Raw genomic sequence first — 13,931 nt, forward strand, 5'->3', positions numbered from 1 at the left:
GTCTTTTTGCAATAACCAAGACATGACACAGGGTGCCTCTACACTATAGAAATAATACAGTTTGACATCACTTTAAGAGCCATGGCTATGGAAACACTGGGTCTTTAGCTTTCTCTGCTAAAGAATGCTGGTGCCTCACCAAAATACAACTCTACAACATTGAGCCATGGCAGTTAAAATGCTGTCAAACTGCATTCATTCTACAGTGTTGGTGCATCCTAAGGTATCTTGTGATTACAGAATAAAATACAGTCTCATCCTTTTTCACTTCATTTTTTGTTGTTTTAAGTCTCATTACATTTGTGGTTTTAGTACCACTGAACAGCCGTTTATATCATTCTATTGGTGTATTTTTGGAAAAAGTAATAAAAACGTACTACTTTTTGAAAAAAGTAATTCTTTACTTTTAAAATTCATAATAATAGCTGTATGTAATGGCTTCAGGAGTTACTCTTTAAAATGTCATTATTTGCTTTTTTTTAAAGACAATTTGAGAGACTCTGTTTTTATGGCTATAATATTTTTACACTTTGTGGCTTTTTAAAATGCCTATATGGGCCACTAATATAAAAAGTCAGAATCCCTACAAAAATGCATTGCAGAAAAGGGGGTGTATAAACAAATACAACAACAATGTTTTATTATGGTCACAAAACACCTTTTCTCCATAGCTGTACAAGGGTACAAGGTTAATAAGGTTAACAGCATGTGTAAACAAATACATGCAAAGGGAAACACTGAATATTGACAGAGAAAAACTCCTATCACATTAATTTATAGGATTATGATTGGCTTAATGGTTGCTTTCTTGATCACTTCTTTGGAGATGTGATTCTTCCACTTTGAGAACATCTGTGCTGGACAGATCTTGATCTAAAAATAGTTGAGAGTAAGCCAGTTCTTTACATTTTACCACCTAAAGTCCTCACTGCACACAAAGGTCTAATTTTCCCTCTAATAAAACTAGACTTGAATAACACCTGCCCACTGCATGTTTTCTATTTCCTGTATTCAACAGGGCAATTTAACCGTATTACATGAGGTTCTTGTGATATGAAATTTCAGTCCAAAGCAACAGCAACAGATGGCCCAGAGGCCCCTTCTGTATCTGCATCAGCAATAGCCTTTCCATCTGCAAACTTCAAATTCTGTGTTGTTTGTTTAAATTCAACTCCAACTGAGCACATACTAAAAAAAGAGTTCAAGAGATATCTGGGGACTACAATTTGTCTTTCTTCAACTCTCACACCTTGCCTCCGTATCTCAGTTGCAATTTTATGCAACAATTCTATGCAAAACCTATTCATCTTCCATCTCTTGGGACCTTTTTGGCACAAATGACCCACTCACAATCACAGGTTCAAAAGTATGGGTGAGATAAACACGGATATAATCATGTTGCTTTAATGTATTAACAGGGATACATGTAAAATGACATACGAAGGAAATAACTGGAAAACCAGGCTTGGTGGGGTTTTTTTTACTGCTCAGCCCTAAACAATGTTTGTGCAGATTTGCACAAATTCAAATTCAGCCCTAATTCTCAGTGGCTCTAAACCAGAACTTTCCAACCATTTCGTGTTGACGACACATTTTTAGACATGCATCATTTCACAACACAGTGATTCAGTTCTAGCAAACCAGAGGTTAAACCAACTCCTTATAAGAGATACAGACACATACATAAATTGTAATACTGAAATGCATGGTACAAACAACATATCTCATGAAAATTTTCATTTATATCTTTAAAAATATATGATTTATTGCTCATTTCCCAGAGACTCAGAGGTTTCTCTTATGTTCGCGTGACACACACGTGGCTCTGCAGCTGACACACTTAACATGTTGTGACACAGTTTGGAAAGCTCTGCTCTAAACCTTTCTTTCCTCCTTTCAGAAAATATTTTTACACAGTCTGCTTATTTATTCAAGTCCTCACTTCCACCACTTTGTCATCTGTATTTTTGAGTTTGGAGAATGCTCACCCCAGCTGTGAATCCAAATCATTTCCCTTTGAACATTTTCCATTTACCTCCCACACCCAGATCTATTTGTGACTAGGCACCACACCTTCAATTTTCCAACTTTTCAACATTGCTGGTTGACTGCAGAGCTCAGATGTTAGCCTCAAAGCCAATCCAATCTGGAGACTCAAGAGCCATTGTTTCAAAGGGTGCATCCACACTGTAGAACAACACAGTTTGACACCACTTGGCTGAATGCTATGGAATTCTGGGAGAGGTAGTTGGGTGAGACACCACTGGCAGAGAAGGCTACAGACCTTGTAAACTACAACTCCCATGATCCCACAGCATTGAACCATACCAGGAAAAGAGGTGCCCAACGGCATTCATTCTACAGATGTGCCCAGTGACAACATGACTGCTTCACTGCAGTGCTCAGATGTGATCCTCAAAACTGTTGCTCAACTAAACCCAATCTGGATTTCATAGAATAGTAGAGTTGGAAGAGACCTCATGGGCCATCCATGACTGGGGATCGATCTGCACTGTCTTAAAATAACACTGTGTTACTGAAGGCTTTCGTGGCCGGAATCACAGGGTTGCTGTGGCCAGAATCACAGGGTTGCTGTGAGTTTTCCAGGCTGTATGGCTATATTCCAGAAGCATTCTCTCCTGACGTTGCACCCACATCCTAAGAGGTTATGAGGTTTGTTGGAAACTAGGCAAGGGAGGTTTATATATCTGTAGACAGTCCAGGGTGAGAGAAAGAAATCTTGTCTGTTGGAGGCCAGTGTGAATGCTGCAATTAATACCTCGATTAACACTGAAAAGCCTTGCAGCTTCAAGGCCTGGCTGATTCCTGCCTGGGGGAATCAGCCCTAAATTGGACCCTCTAAAAACAGGGGAATTCCAGACATGAAACAGTCAGGGCCAGCTAACACCTCCCAACAAAGGATTCCTCCAGGCAGGAATCAATGCTAATGGAGGCGATCTGCTGCAACATTTACGGTGGCCTGCAAGAAGAGTTCTTTCCCCCACCCTGGACCTTCTACAGATATATAAACCCCACTTGCCTAGTTTCCAACAGACTTCACAGCCTCTGAGGATGCCTGCCATAGATGTGGGCAAAACGTGGTGGGAGAATGCTTCTGGAATATGGCCGAACTGCCTGGAAAACTCACAGCAACCCATCATCATCATCATCATCATCATCATCTTCCTATAATTCAGTTCAAAGCAGATAATCTGGGACCAGAAACGGGGTTATATGGCAGCGTGGACGGGGCCTGGGGGGGGGGGCTGGGCTGCTGGGGGTGGCTCGGATCTCTTCCAACCGGAGGGGGGGGGGCTTCTATGGAGGGCGAACAGGCGCCGCGTTTCCCGGAGAAGCCCAGAGGCACTCCCGTCTTCTCCCTCCTCTTCTCTCCTTCTCTCTCTCTCTCTCTCTCCCAGTAGGAGGGCTGCATCACCACACGACCCCGTTGCTGGCTGCGCGGGGAAGACAGATCCCAGGTAGCTCGGAGCATTCTGGGAGATCTCTCCTTCTGGTTTTTGAAGAAACCCTTCCCTTGGTTGGGGCCCAAGGGCTGGAGCGGGAGGAGGAGAAGGAGAAGACTGAGAAGGACAGCGGCACCTGCGCCCGCTCCGCAGCCTCCCCCGCTCTCGTTGGGGGAAAAACCCTAAGGCAGAATGAAGCAGGAGGAGGAGAAGCCTGTTGCCGGGAGGCTCCAATCATGGCAGCCTCGCCCTTCCACCGAGGCTGTCACAGCCTGCCTTTTCTCCATCACACTGCACCCCGACAGGCAGCTTCCCTTGGGCTGAAAGAGAAGGGCTGTCCCTGTTTCAATCCGTTACAGAGAAGGCGCAGCCGCAGCACCTGCGCTTTCGGCCCGTGCTATTCATAGCTTTCCTCACATGCAGACATACAGAGCTCCCTACCCTTCCTTGGCCTCCTCCTCGTCCTTCTCTTCCTGCAGCCTCCCTCCCCAACCCTCTGGGCGCCTCTTCTTTACCTGGGAGGCTGAGGCCGGCCCTCTGCGGATGGGCTTCAGGAGCGCCGGGATGCGGCCGGGAAGAGGCAGAGATGCTCCAGCGCCGCCGCTGCAGTCTCCTCCTCCTCCTCCTCCTCCTCCTCCGCAGCCGCCGCCAAAGCCCTCGCCTCCTCCGCCTCCGCCTCCTCTCCCCGCTTCCTTCTCTTGCTGCTGCTGCTGCTGCCTGAATGTATTTGTGTGGGCATATGGACGCGTGTGCCTGCCTCCCCCCTCCCTGCCTCCCTTTCGCACCAACACAGCCAGGAAATGGCCGCAGCCTGTGGGCTTCCTGGGCTCTCAGCGCATCGCCGCCCACCCAGAGGAGGAGGAACAGGCTGGCTCTGCATACATCCACACGCACACACGCATAGACACGTGTCTGGCCTGCTCCACTCTTGACCCTGGCTCCACAGGGAGCTCCGTAGACAATAGGAGATGGTCGGTCATTCAGCTCCAGGGAAGAACCAGCTTAAACCAAAGGCCCTGCCACACAGCCATATAACCCAGAATATCGAGGCAGAAAATCCCACATCTGCTTTGAACTGGGTTATCTGAGTCCAGTTCAGAGCAGAAAATGTGGGATTTTATTCAGCTGTGTGGAAGGGGCCTGAGAGATCATCATAATACCATCTGGATGAAATGTGGAAGGGAGGACGTTTGCACCTTTCACCTTTGAAACATGGCCTGACTCCCTCCGCCCTCTGCTTCACAGGAGCAGATCTTGTCCTCCTGGGCACAATGTAGGGCCCTTCCAGTCAAGCCCCATATCCCAGGATCTGATCTCAGGTTTTCTGTTTATCCCAGATTACCTGGCAGTTAGAGGTAAACCCTTGTGCCAGCTGAACTGCTGATCTGAAGGTTGGGTTGCTGACCTGAAGGCTACCAGTTCGAATCTGCGAGACAGGCTGAGCTCTCATCTGTCAGCTCTAGCTTGCCAGGACATGAGCAAAGCCTCCCAGTGATACATCTATGCATCCCCCAAGCAATATCTCTGTAGAGGGCCAATTCTCTCACACCAGAAGTGACTGTTCTCAAGTCACTTCTGACACAGTAAAAAATCTGGCAGTTCGGGCTCATATAATCCAGTTTAAAGCAGAAAACGGTATCAGATCCTGGGGTATTGGGTCTGTCTGGAAGGGCCTGTAGTAGACCAGAGCTTTCCATACATGTCCGCCTTTTCAGACATGTATCATTTCACAACACAGTGATTCAGTTTTACTAGCAAACAGGAGGTTAAACCAACCCCTTGAAAGTGATACGGACCTGTACATAAATAGTAATAACAAAATGTACAGGGATGCAACATGTCTCATGAAAGCCTTTCATTTATGTATGTGTGTGTATGTATGTATGTATGTATGTGTGTGTGTGTATATATATATATATATATATATATATATATATATATATATATATATATGTGTGTGTGTGTGTGTGTGTGTGTGTGTGTGTGTGTATATATATATATATATATATATATATATATATATATATAATTTATTGCTTATTTCACATACACTCAGGGCCCTTCCGGGATCTTATCCCAGGTTTTCTGTTTATCCCAGATTATCAAGCGGTGTGGATTCATATAATCCAGTTTAAGGCAGAAAACCTGGGATCAAATCCTAGGATATAGAGCCTGTCTGGAAGGGCCTCCATACGTTTGCGTGACATGCCTACACACTGCAGCCAACACATGAATATGTCCTGACACACAGTTTTAAAGCTCAGCAGTATATTCTCAGGCCCCCTTTACACTGCCATATAATCAAATCCACATGATCAGATAATCCACATGATCTACTTTGAACTGAATTGTATGAGTCTTCACTGCCATAAAATCCAGTTTAAACCAGACAATCTGTATTTTATATAACAGTGTAGAAGGTGCCTCAGTGAACCAGCACCCATGAACAGGGCTGTAGCCAAGGGGGGGGGGGGTAGGGGTTCAACCCCACCTACCCCAAAATTTTTCAGGTTAAAAAAAGCCCCTGGATTACTCATGAATTTTAACTGGTTAACCAAATCCCCATGAGTGTCCACTAAAGTTGATCTGTCTTGAGTGTCCACTGAAGTTTATTGATGGAGCCCGATTTCACAATTAGTTTGCGTTAAAAATCAGCCTCATACTATACCCCATACTATACCATACCATAAACTTTATACTGACTTGGTATTCATATTGAAATACAATAATGAAAAGCAAATAAGGACAAATTCAGTGTAACATTTCTGCTAAAACTGATTTTATTTTAATTTTTATTTAAAGTATTCTTTGATATTTTGCTAGTTGCTTGAGAGTTCTGGTTGCGCGAATTCCAGGTAACTGAGTATCTACTACTGTATAAAAGATTATTCTGTCAGTAAACATTGTAAGAGAAAATCTGAGAGTATCCATGCTCTTGTAATTGTCAGATCAGACTATTATGAGTAGGTTGCATGCGGTTGTCTTTAAAGTCAGTTTGGAATTACAGCTTAATCAGTTCTGTTGTTGTGTGTCGAAGTCATAGTCAATTTATGAAAACCCATAGGCAAATCAATCATGGGATTTTCTTGGCAAGATTTCCTCAGAGCAGGATTTGGCTTTGCCTTCCTCTAAAGTTGATAAAGAGTAACTTGCCCATGGTCAGTCAGTTGGTTTCCACATTCAAGAGGGGATTCAGGCACTGGTCTCCTGCTAGAGTCTTAGCTCAATGCCCAAACCACTGCACCACACTGGCTTTCAACCCAGCAGATACAGCTCTTGCATTGCTAAGATCCCAACTTGGGCTGACCAACACATTCAGACAGTTGCCTTACCTTCCATTCTGTTTCCCAACTCACTTCAGAGGGCTGTATGGCTTCAGACGCATATTTGTTCACATGGATGAATGCATATATTAAGGTCATATTTTACTCCTTTGGAGACTAGGACTTGAACCAATGGGTTCAAATTACAAGAAAATAGATTATATCTAAACATTTGGAAGAAACTAAGAGCTATTTGATAGTGAAATGAACTGGTGCTGGGGTGGTGGACTCTCCATCTTTGGCGATCTTTAAACAAAGATTGGATGAACATCTTTCAGCAGCACTTTTGTTGTGTATTCCTGCATGGCAGAAGGTTGGGCTACTAGATGGACCTTATGGTCTCTTCCAATCCTGTGATTCTGTATATTTTGGACATCCGGACCACACCCATTCTATGTCATGTTCATCTGTTATTAGGGAAAAGGCCATTTGGTTGTGGCTCCATGTTTTGTTTTGGTTTGGTTTTTTTGCAGTTAATTCAAAAATGGCAGGATGCTTGGTGGCCATCAGATCTCATAATTTCCATAAAGATGTAATGGAAATAGAGAGAAGACATGGTGGTAATGAATGAAGCAGTTCTTCTGATATAGAACAGAATAATGCACAGATACATTCCACCATGGCTTCAGTCAGGCATCATTACAAGGATTTGTGTTTGCAGTTATTGTACAGCTTGTTGCACTCTAGCCTTGAGAACACCTTTCATCCAGCATCACACCAGAGTCCAGTAGTTTCCAACTACTGCAATTTATTTACAAAAGCAAGTACAGAAAGGAAAGTGGGCAAAGCAGTAGGAAAGGTGCTAAAATAGCAGTAGTCCATATATACAAAGTTCAATACTCCAAAAGAGCAAGGTACATGGAATCCAAGAAGTCAAGATCATAGGCATAAATCCATCAGCATGAAAACATGACCTTTTCCAAGGCAAAAGCTCTTACAGGATCATAGGCAACATAGGAGATTTGAAGCATGAGCTTGAGAGCTGAAATGGGAACTTGAATCTATAGCAACTGTTTTCTGCTCTGGAAACAGTGAGTAAATGTCACTTAATTTAAGCTCAGGCCTGACCAAGAAGACATGAGGTCATGCCTTTGACACCTGGATTTCAAGGACTTCTCACGGAGTCTTTCTGAGTGCCTAAGTAATCTACCCTTCACTCCCTCCATGCGGAGGCCTAATCTGATATCCTGATATCGGGAGAAACTTCCCCATCTTCTGCTGAAGGTCGATTCCCAAGGGAAATAGCCTTTTGCCCTGGTTGATAAGGAGCGAACATTGGAATCCCAAACATCCTCTGAATCAACTGCACCTGCCGACCCTTCTCTCTGATCTAAGGCCTGCAATTCATTCTGATCACACACAGACTCCTCAGTAGGGAAACCATCACCCCCCTCGTCTTCTGAGAAATCCCCAGCGTCTTGCTGCTGAGCGCCAACACAGTCTGCTGACTTGAAGCATCTGAGGTTGTCCAGTGACAATAATAAATCAGATTCTATCATATAGAATGCTTTTGGTTCTTCTTTGCTTTCTTGATTGTGTGGCAGTCTACAGACATTGACTGCATTTTCTGTTTATAAGATAATTTTCCATCCAAGTTTGGATACGGAGGACAATCTGTAGTTGGGATGTCATATTTTCATCATGGGCTCTGGACTTGACAATTTTGTCAGTAAATGAAAATACTAATACTCCTATATTTGATATCTTACTGCTTCCAGAACCAAGCTTTATGGCAATTTTAAATCTCACACTATAGTACCCTGGGGAAAAAGAATTAAATCTAAGAGTAACCTTGAAAAGATTTACAGGTTTTTCTTTGTGTGGATGAATAATCCTATTAGCTATAATGGGTATGCATTCTATCCTCCTTATACAAAGCGAAATGTATTCATAAATGTTCATTGGGTAGGAGCCTGAACATTTTGGATTATGAACTGGAACAAATGTCATGACATTTATAGGCAGCAGAGGTCATTTACAATCTTTCAATTACTATGATCAAGATCAGTGAACTTTCAAGCATATTTCAGCAAAAAAAAATTGAGAATATTTTCCAGCTTCTGCTAGTTGTCTAGACTAGAGTGTTACTGTGCAAAGGGATCTTATAGCAGTAATTGAAAGAAGTTACATCTTTCATAGATTAGGTCTACTTTCTCAGATGCACAGAGTGGAGTGTGAGTGGTATTTAAGAATTACTGTTCTCACTATTGAGAGGAACAGAAGTGAAAAGTTGACAAAGCAGCCTAAGTTCTCAAATTACAACCAGAAAACAATGGCCATACATTTAATGTCTAAGTAAAAGCCAAAAGAAATGGCGGGGAATGTTGGCTCACATCTTCTTAGTGTTGCTGCTACGAGTGATGAAAGTACAACAAAAAAGGAGGCTGTGTCACATAGCAAAATGAAGACAGCAATAGAAAATTGTCTTAACAAGCTGGTTTCCAGTGTAATTTGAACATAACACTTGCATTTGACTGGAGTAAAATGTCTTGATGTCCTCTACTTTTAAGTCATATACGGTGTGCGTAGTGTCAATCATGTTTATGAACTTGAAGCTGTTTTCTCCACATAATTATGAAAGGCATGTGGTTACTATATAATTTGTTTTCAATAGAATGTCATAATAACTCTAAATGCTCTCTAAATCCAGTCATTACCTTGATGCTTATGAAAGTTATCAAAGTTTAGACTTTGATGCAGTTATAGCTGTGTTCAATGAGTTAATAATAGCATTAATAGGTGATCCTGGATGTGAATGCATGGTTTTGCTAGCATTGCAAGACACATACAGCACATTCAGCATATTGTGATGCAGATGGACTAAGGAAATTTACACAAACAATACATACAGACCTCTGTTTATGGACATTGCTGTCCTGGCAGAACAAGCATTTATTATTAAATTCTTATTTTAAGGTCATCCAGATACATAACAATAAAATCATTCTTTTTATAAAAGACCTATAATATATATATTAATCATTATATAAAGATAGATTATAAAAGATTATAAAAGCTCATTACTCCTTGGTCCATCCAATCAGTAATCTATAAATATTTTTTCTTATACTCTACATATATTTTATATTTATTTTGTTATTTATTGGTAACTCCCTCCATTACTTTACATCCTTATAATGCCGAAAATGAAAATCATATTGATGAAATGCACACAGTTTATAAAACAAAATCACAGCAATAAACCTTTACAAACATTAAATAAAAATGCTATTCAGCTACAATCTCATTAGGAAAGAGGCAACCCCCTTTTAGATACATCCTTTTCACTGCTTGCTCATAGGTGAGTCTACATGGAACCTGACCAACCTCCTTTAGCTGAGCAGTCTAACATTGGTGTTCTTATAGAAAAATGCAATAGTACTCTCTGAAGCAGTGCTGTTATTAACAAATAAAATGACAATGAAGGAACTCTGGATTTAGGGGTTGGAAAAATAGTGTGATAAGTACTTACTCAGTGAAAATAAGGCCCATTTGGGACATTTTGGAGCCTCAGGTGGGGAAATTCAAATGATGCACACATAAAAGGTAAAAGCTCTTAATGGCATGCCACCTCACTTTGTCTAATGGCCTGGCTGAATCTGAATGGAAATAAACTTGATTTTGATTTAGAATTTTGTTGACACAGCCACATAGAAAGATAGTGAACAAGGTAGAAGAAGTTGGATTATCCAGATATATCCTGTGTTTCCACTACCTATTAATCGATTCAAAGGCTAAATTAATCCATCAGTTTAATGAACTACAGGCAATCTCCAAATTACGAACATGTTAGGTCCTGTAGGTTTCTTCTTAATTTGTATGTAAGTCAGAACAGTATCTTTTTTAGTGTGCCTCCAGTCAAATATACATTTTCTTTTAGTTTTGAATAGCATAGGGAAAGCTTAACACCTCTGTGGTGTTTGTTTTGCTATCTGTGCCTCTGCTAAGAAGATTTCACCCTACTTTCTGTCTCTGTGATAATTGAATTTTGAAAAATTCTTCTTGTGGAAACAAATATTGGTGAGAAATCTTCAGTGGAGACACCTTTCTGCCATGAGAACTCTTCTATGAGTGAATTTTCCTTTCTAGAGGTAGATTTCTCTCACTTCCTGTTGTCTCACCCCTGTTCTTAACTATGAGTTGTTTGTAAGTTGGATTTTTGTCACTTGGGGACTGCCAGTATTTAGAAACTTGTTGATGATAGTTACTATATTGAGAAACAAGAGGTGTGTGTACAGCACATAATGTCTTCATTATACTAGGATTTGGCTAAAATAGACAAAATTTTCTATTTTGAATAGATCACCTTTCCACTGAATGCTCAAGTTCCTTTGAATCTGAATCTGGAATAATTCTCCTTCTGAAACAGTGTACTGTCACCAATTAATTAAAAAAGAAAAGTTTTAACATGTGCAAGAAACCCTCATACTTTTTCTAATATAGCTAACCTAATACAGGAGAAGTGAGGTGAAAATAATACAGTTGTTAACTATTTTTGGCATAGAGGAAGAGTTTCTGCCAGTATTAAACACTAATTACATAACTTTTGGTCTTTTTGTGACATCATTTTTACATGGATGTTCAAGTCACTCAATATTCAAAACACCAAAATAATCTGAATCAACATTTCAAAAATGATGGTGGTGTTTCCATTCTATGGTGCCAGATGTTTTTGAATAAATCTTGATTCTTGCTTAAGAAACATTCTCCTTACACAGTTCTCCAACAACTCATTTCTCATACTTTAAAGAGCATGCTTTCAACCAAATGACTGACTTTTTGATAATATAATACAGACCAATATCTGACCACATCAGTAACTTATTAATGGTTCTCCTGTGCCTCCAGATGGCAACATGGCAAATGATAAAAGGATCTTAATGCAGATTTCAGAATTCATGTTCAGCTGCAGTTGATCTATACACTCTTCTTGCACCCAGGTTTTAACATCTGTAGTACTTCCTGCCAGACACATACATGTGTATACAACAGGATTAATTTGCAGTAGTTTCCAGTACCATATAATTGGAAAAACCAATGAAAAACACTCTGTATGAATACTTTTACAGGTGTTTTACTAGACATCATTGCAAACTAATTCTTTGATCATACTTTCATAAATGGAGTCAGAATGGCACAAACACATAGACTTTGACAAAGAAAGTGCATGCTTTCACTTGCTTAAGTAACACAAAACTTTGTGTGGTATAACTACTAAGCTGTTGTGCTTCTCAGTTCATCAGTTTTTTTTTTCTCATCCTAAGTTTATTCAGAAACCAAGGTTGTGTGATAAGGCTTCATAGCTCAAGACATCATCAGCATTATTCTTTCAAATGCCCATAAATTTGGTTAAGTAGAAAATTAGTTTCTACTCTTGGAATGCTGGAATATACTTTTCTGTATCTGAACTCTCTGGGTCAAACAGTAAGTGAAAGTCTATTTGATTAGTTTAAGTTTTTTAAAAATAAAAAAGTATAGATTAAAAACCCACAATAACCCACACATAATTTATTTCTCCAGCAGAAAACTATGTTGAATATTTAGAAGCATCTGCCCCATCCTTATTACTGCATTATGTAGAATTTGAAGATTCAGGATTGCACTAATAGTTAATTTTATCTGCCAAGCTAGTCATCCATTTGTATTTCCCCCAATATTACATACAATTAGTCCCTCTGGTTTCTGCAGTTACTCCATACAATTCATTTTTTAAACAAGAAGATCCTGTTTCAAATCTGCCATCAAAAGATTTGTTTACAAATAGCTTCATTCAGTTTCAATCATGTTTGGTGGATCAGAGTCACATTGTAATTTCCTTGCCTGCTGGACCAGTTTCTGGGAGCAGAAGGTTCCAGGTCTGCAAAGCAGTTGCAACTCACTTTGTCCTAAATGCTGTTCTCATTGTTGTTACTGTCACCATCACCATGTCTTGATCCTCAAGGAGGAGCTTGCCAGATTATTAAACATAATGTTGAACACATCGCTCACTGTTCATTTCTCTATTTATACACCTTACGAAAACAATCAAGATCTCATTCTAGTTGGTACCGCTACCAAGCATAGATACGAGATCTATCTGCTGAAGCCATGTATGAGAAAGGTTGTGTCTTTCACACTTTCGCACAGTCCTTTAAACTTAAAAGTCTGATTCTGAGATCTCACTGAGCTGATGCAGCAGGACTGAAAAAGGTGGTCTGTCTTCTTGCTTCTATAAGGAAAAGGAGAGAGGATTAAACATTAAAGATTTGTAAATGAGTTAGGAAGTGATATATAACATTCACATTTCATTAACATTCAATGATACAGCAATAGACTGGAGTTTTTAAGTAACTACAGTCAGTCAGCTCAGTCTCCTGTAGCCAAAAATTTCTTTTGGTGGCAATAAAAACTTCCTATCATTTTGTGGACTGCAAGTAAATACACAAATACTTTAAATAAAAAACATTAAAATGCCTAATAGATGGGTGGAATTATTGTGGTAAACTCCATGTTACAATTTTTAATTCTGCCATGGAACATGATAATATTTTTTCCTTAAAGAAGGTTAAGTAAACGTTAAACATAAGGTGGTGTAAACTGAAGAATAATGTTTATTTATTAAGAAATTATGGGCCTCATGGCAACTTTCCCATTCAAAAATAGAGGTGAAAAGTTATTCTCACTGGACCTTCTCCACTGATGGGGAAGAAATTGACAATAAAGACAAACTTTGTGAAGGAGGGCAGAGCCAGACTTATTCTAGAAAGAGAGAAAATATTTTTCTCATACCTTGTTCGCTATCTTTCTTTGACATATGTGGCTGTCATAGATCAACTAAATTCTAAATCAAAATCAAGTTTGACTGAGTAAGTCCTCTGTTGCTCATTTGAGTAGCCTGGAGCAGCCAAGAGCTTTATGGCACAGGAACAGAAACATAGGAGAATGCATGAATGTGGAGGTAGAAACATCTTGAGACCTATTGGTTCTGATTCCAAAGGAAAATTTATACTAGAATACTGATATTTTCCCACACTTCTGGATGAGCTAACAGCATATAGACGCTGTTCAAGATGCAAAACAAGCTGTAGCTGGAGAGTGATAACTTACAAGCTGCTAGGGACATACAGGAGATACCCAAAGCTGAGGTTTCTAGACAGGTCACTGA

General features: G+C 40.3%; 2 protein-coding genes across 4 annotated transcripts in view; both read right to left on the bottom strand.

Annotated features, from left to right (window-relative positions):
* Positions 1-4,298, bottom strand: part of cyfip2 (cytoplasmic FMR1 interacting protein 2) — a 78,876-nt gene extending 74,578 nt beyond the window's left edge. For 2 of the 3 annotated variants that reach the window (XM_016995081.2, XM_008114795.3), the window contains exon 1: positions 3,980-4,298. The gene's annotated coding sequence lies outside the window, so the exon portion shown is untranslated. The remainder of the gene's footprint in view (positions 1-3,979) is intronic. The other variant, XM_003223460.4, reaches the window with a different exon arrangement.
* Positions 4,299-9,645: 5,347 nt separating this feature from the next.
* Positions 9,646-13,931, bottom strand: part of itk (IL2 inducible T cell kinase) — a 46,317-nt gene continuing 42,031 nt past the window's right edge. The window contains exon 17 of the mRNA XM_003223475.4: positions 9,646-12,995. Coding sequence (XP_003223523.1) covers positions 12,924-12,995 — 72 coding nt within the window. The 3' untranslated portion in view covers positions 9,646-12,923. The remainder of the gene's footprint in view (positions 12,996-13,931) is intronic.

The sequence above is a fragment of the Anolis carolinensis genome, chromosome 2, assembly GCF_035594765.1.
Source record: "Anolis carolinensis isolate JA03-04 chromosome 2, rAnoCar3.1.pri, whole genome shotgun sequence".
Taxonomy (NCBI): Eukaryota; Metazoa; Chordata; class Lepidosauria; order Squamata; family Dactyloidae; genus Anolis; species Anolis carolinensis.